Source organism: Calliphora vicina, chromosome 2 (assembly GCF_958450345.1).
Source record: "Calliphora vicina chromosome 2, idCalVici1.1, whole genome shotgun sequence".
Taxonomy (NCBI): domain Eukaryota; kingdom Metazoa; phylum Arthropoda; class Insecta; order Diptera; family Calliphoridae; genus Calliphora; species Calliphora vicina.
The window spans coordinates 4,191,484-4,197,142 of record NC_088781.1 but is presented as its reverse complement, the minus strand read 5'-3'; the positions used below and the strand labels follow the sequence as shown (position 1 = coordinate 4,197,142).

The 5,659-nt window shown below is 35.3% G+C and overlaps 1 protein-coding gene across 1 annotated transcript; it reads left to right on the top strand.

Moving 5' to 3' along the window:
* Nucleotides 1–218: 218 nt before the first annotated feature.
* Nucleotides 219–3,686, top strand: LOC135951829 (uncharacterized). The gene has a single exon (XM_065501563.1). It carries the CDS (start codon nt 420–422, stop codon nt 3,684–3,686), a length of 3,267 nt encoding a protein of 1,088 aa, XP_065357635.1. The 5' UTR covers nt 219–419.
* The last annotated feature ends 1,973 nt before the right edge of the window (nt 3,687–5,659 follow it).

Below are 5,659 nucleotides of genomic sequence, written 5' to 3'. Positions count from 1 at the left end.
AAATATAAAAAAAAACAATATGTGATGATGTAAACGATGTAATCTATAATCTATAATATAGAATTTGGTTCTTTATAAACTGTAATTAATCTATAAAATAAATTTTCCAATAATTTTAAAATCTATAATAATATCACACCTTTTCTACACAGACTAACTATCTCCTCAGCAACTAACATATGTATTTCGTAGTTGCAATACTACGCCATTAGAAAGAAAGACTTGAATATCACTTATACATCGTTGTAACCTGTAATGTTGGTTAGACTTGCCGGCCATAGTCATCCTAATTTCATTCATTATTATTCCTTCCATAGCAATAACATACATTCCACTTCAACTCAGCAACTACTACAACTCTTTGACTATATCTTCATAAACTTCCAAGATATCAAGACAAATGTTAAACTTAAAGCAACATGCTACCAGAGTATAATGAACAGGAACCCATTGAAGCCACTGCGGAAAATGTAATTCAATCCAAAGATGCTGAATTAGAATTAATCTCAGCGGATCTGCTGCAAAACGGCATTACTGTAATATCGTCCTATAGTGATGAGGATACATCAAGTATACCTGATAAATCTGCAAGTCATACAAATACCGACGACAATATAATAACTATAACTACAGCGAGTATAAATGATTATGCCAAAAATCCTGAATTGTATACAGAACTAACCCAAATTAAGACTCATAAGACCCATACGACAGCATCGAAAATTTTAAAGTTTTTTAGTAAAAAAGATACTCAGCAACCGATAGAGAATTCCACTAGTTCTACAGAGGGTCTTAATGGTCTGAAAACAACTTCAAATAATAATAATCATTTGGCTAATATAAGAAGCTCCAATGCTTTAGTAGGGCCATGGAAGTTTTCTCATTGCATCTCCTTCCAAGAGAATATAGCCGATGTGCATCATCGTAAGGGTAGACGTATAAATGGTCTACAGACCCCTTTACATCCTTTACAACTATTTGGTTGGTTTGTGCTGATATTATTTGGCTTAGCCGCCTATTGGATCTTAATACCCTCGTTTAATACGGATATACAAGGACCTCTATATGGCTTGATAACCGGCCTATATATCGTTCATGTAGTTTCTCATCTAGTAGCCTTGCTAATAGATCCTGCAGATCGTGAATTACGTAGAGTCCATCGCAACGATCGTATTGTGCCCGAGTTTGATCGTTCCAAACACGCCCACGTCATTGAGAACGGTCGGTGTCATTTGTGTAATATACGTACCTCGTCGCATCGCACGAAACATTGCTCGGTGTGCAATAAATGCGTGGGTAAATTTGATCATCACTGTAAATGGTTGAATCATTGTATCGGATCACGTAACTATGTCGCTTTTCTAATGTGTGTCGTAAGTGCTGTTTGCGCTACGCTGGTGATTCTATTAGCGGTTATAGCTCAGATTGTTTTATATTATCTCCAACCGGAATGGCTTAGTTATTGGTATCCCACGCAACATGTATTGGAAGGCCACGCAATAGATGAAAGCCAATATTTGACGTTGAATGGTAGCACAAATGCAACAAGTGCTGCATCTAATTATACAACCAATGACTATGAAGATATTTTATTTACGCCAAACTCTACCTTACCCACATTTGTGGAAAATGCCACGATCCTAATCAAGGACACATTAAACGAGACCTTAGCAAACAATACCGCTAGCATACTAACATCCCCAGACGATGAAGAGATAGGCAGAGATATTTTTAAGGATACCGCCTCTATAGCCCATAACAGTACTTCAGTATTCTTTGCCGGCATAGCCGTGAGTCACACTATATTTCTCGTACTATTGGGTTGTTTGGGCCTGTTGGCAGCCATCACCGCTGGTCTGCTGTTACATCTATGTTTCTTTCATATTTACATTTCATTTTTGGGTCTAACCACCTATGAGTATATACGTAATCATCGCCAAGCCCAAGAAGCCAAAAACAAATTAGCAGCTACTGCCAAAAGTGCACAAGCCGATACACAATTAACTCCACCTACCAACAACCATCCGTCCAAAAGGACCTCAGAATGTGGCCAATTCTATATGTGTTCCAAAGTACGTCATCCCAATGACGGCGATCCGATGCAACGGCAACAAAACTCGTTTCAATTAGAATCCAATCCACATATAAATTTTCACTGTTGTGCCAACTCTAGGGAATATCATCAGACTGCCTTAAAGACATACTACATGTGTTCCTTGCTAGATGAAACTAATATCAAGTCACCATTGACCATAGCTCACATCTCAGGAGCCAACACAGAATTAGACTCTACAACCGATGACAATACTGAGGCGTTTAACACATTTCACTGCTGCTCATCCTTTAAGGCGGCTTCCACACAAAGAAGAGTAAGCGCTGCAACTACCAAAGCAACGCTAGTAACGAATCTAGAGACTGCTACAGCTGCTCTAAACAATCGCCGCTCTTATCTCCAATATACTGAACAATGTACATTTTGCTCGTTTCGCTTACGAAGTCCCATCATAGCGAAGAGAGAATCCAAGCCAAAAACAAATAAAACATCAACGCCAAAGTCCGAAAATCCTCAACAAGTGTCACGCACATCCTCGGGGAAATCACAGTCATCTGTACAAACAGCTGCTGCTCAGAAACGTTGTTGCATGCAGACGATTTCTAAGCACCAGAGATGGCGTAGAAAATGGAACTGTTGCTCCGCAGTGCCAGATAGTCCTGATGTTCCCAATGATATTATAGCTGCATTAGCACACAAACATCACCAAGAGCTCGCTGCAAAAATGACGCTCAAAGAAGAGCATTCCATCAATTATGGAAATTCAAATGGTAACAGTGCGACCCAAATACCACACAACTCGCCGAGGTCGGTGGAACACTCTAAAGCTACACATACACATCTACATAACACTAGAACGTGGCCGGTGGCTAGATTCCGACACTTTATGCGTGTCATAAATCGCTACAGAAGACCCAGGTGTAGACTACAACTCAATGCCGAACATGGCCTTAAACAAAACCAAGTTAGACCGATACATTTACAAAAAGAAGACAACTGTTGCCAACACAAACATTCATACGGATCCAATTCCTCAGCCACTACAAACTCGCCAAACAACACTCTCACAGAAAGTTCCAGAGAACACAGCAGCTACTCGGACAGCAGTAGTGGCATGACAACACCCTGCTCTCAAGCCACATATAAAACATCTGTATTGCCCACATCGATCATAAGAGATGACACATCAGTGACTTATACCACTCCCATTGGTATAACATTGCCGCCTGCTTTACCTCCGCCCACTCGTAGGCGTATACCCAATACTGCAGATTTAGAGGAATTAGCGGAAACTCTAGCTTTCGCCTCGTCTCAACCGTCCAATGCTGCAAATTCTTCATACAATCCCATACCGCGATTACCAACCATCAACAATGTCTATCGACGTCAACGACGTAAACATTTCTTGCGAACAAGATCCCCGACTTTATCACCCATACATGAATCGGGATTATCAAATCCTACTTCGCCCCAACCGTGTCGTCACAATGCAACATCATGTACACCAGCAACATCGATGGCCAATAATTTGTGTGGCAGTGCGCTGAATACATCAGAATTAGCGCGAAAGACATCATCCAACAGCTCGTTGCACAGTGACACGTCTACGACATCGTCTAGTAGTACCAATTGAGCAAATAATCTTAAAGTCAATGATGAAAACATGCACGAATATAAATAATTAGTATACTAAGTATTTTCATTCTATAAAATTTAGTGTAGCATAAGAAAAATATTGAACAACTAATTAATTTCATACGTAATAATAAAAATAAGTGTTATTTTTCTAATTGTAATACTATATAGTATGTACAGTTAAAAAGTTAAAGACATTGATCTTTTATCTCTTAATTGAAAATTGTAAAGCATTATGATTGGCATTCAACATTTAATTAAGAATTATGAATTTGTGATATTCTGTAGAGTCTACTAATTGGATGTACTTAAGTTGGAGAAAATTTAGGGAATGTTTGGACTTGATGACTTCTATTTTGTTGGATTTATTTTAGTAAAATTCTAAAAGGTTTAAGTTTTTATTAGTTCCCACTCTCCTTTATAAATGAATGTTAAAATCATGATTAACATATACATAAATATTCAATACACATGCTATCGACTATCTTTTTCAAAGTTTTAATATGCTTCAGATTTTTTTTTGATGTCCTTATTTAAATTGAGACTACACCCTCTTCCCCCAACAACAGTGCTATGACAACATTCAAAATAAAGTAACAAAAATCCCTCTTGTTTTTAGCAATTCAACAATTTAGCTTCTAGGTTGCTATGACCACTTGTTGTTTTGACGATGTATATTTATCCTGTCTGTGTTGGAGGGGGCGTTTGTCTTATCCATAATAATTGACATTTATAATAATAAGTTTTTATTAAGCTTTCTGCAACGAAAATACTAGTGGACATCATATGTGGAGAAAATTCTGTAAAAAACAGTAAACAATTTATGACAGGAAGACAATTAATTTCTTGTCGATGGAATGGAATTACAAAACAGACTGTAAATTTCTAAATTGTAGGAACTCGTATATACATATCGTTTGCTTAGTGTGCAAACGTGCCAAGTCCCTTTTCTCAAATGTACAGGAGGCACAAAGAAAGCTATAACAGCATTCGTTTTATATTTATAAAATCTGTTTACTAATTTTATATAATTTATAATAATAATGTTATTATTTTATTATTTTAACTCTGTTATTTAAAATCTCTATTGCCAATAAAGTTATTTCCAAAAAGCAATGGAGCATCGGTATTGATATCAGTAGTGAAAATGTTCCAATATTTGTTGTATTATTTACTTTGTTGGTTAACATTCAATAAATATACTAATAACTTATACTAATTGGCATTATTAACTATTTACTAAGTCCACTTGACTGAGATAATAAATTAACAATTTAATAAAATAAATTATAACAAAGAGAAAAATCAAAATATTTGTAAACATTTTCAAAGCAAAGTATTTTTAATTATTCCAAATCTAAATTTTCATAAAAAGTGGACTTGGCATGTTTGCTCACTAAGCCAATGCTATGCATGTTAGATATACAAGTACATTATTTTACTGTTTTGCACTTCTTCTATGCTTTTCTGCTGCATAAATAGATCTACATATGTGATAGAGATGAATGTTGTCTGTCGGTGGCTATGAAGTGGAAAGAAAAGACATACATACATTTTACTGCACACATGTTTTTATTTTGTAATTTCACTTGTTTTTAATTTAATATTTATAGGTTTCTAATATTTTGCACAAAGGTGAGAAATATTATTGATTAAATTTTAGAAATTATTTAGATATACATATTTTAAATAAACACAAGTAAGAGAGCTATATTCGGCTGTTGTGAATCTTATATACCCTACCCGTCATCAAATTATATTTTAAAATAAAAATTTTGAATATTTTTAGGTGAACAAAATTAATTTTTTTTAATTCATTAGTGAAAAGATATAAGGCAAACATTTTTTTTTTAGATTTCTTACATTTTTTTTTCCAAAATTTATTAAAAAACTTTTTTTTTCAAACAGATTGACAAACTTATATATATCCTTGCCAGTCATGGAGAAGGGTATAATGAAAAAAATGGTCAC

What these genes read in the sequence shown, in the direction of transcription:
- LOC135951829 (XM_065501563.1), top strand. Translation starts at nt 420, where the DNA reads ATGCTACCAGAGTATAATGAACAGGAACCCATTGAAGCCACTGCGGAA.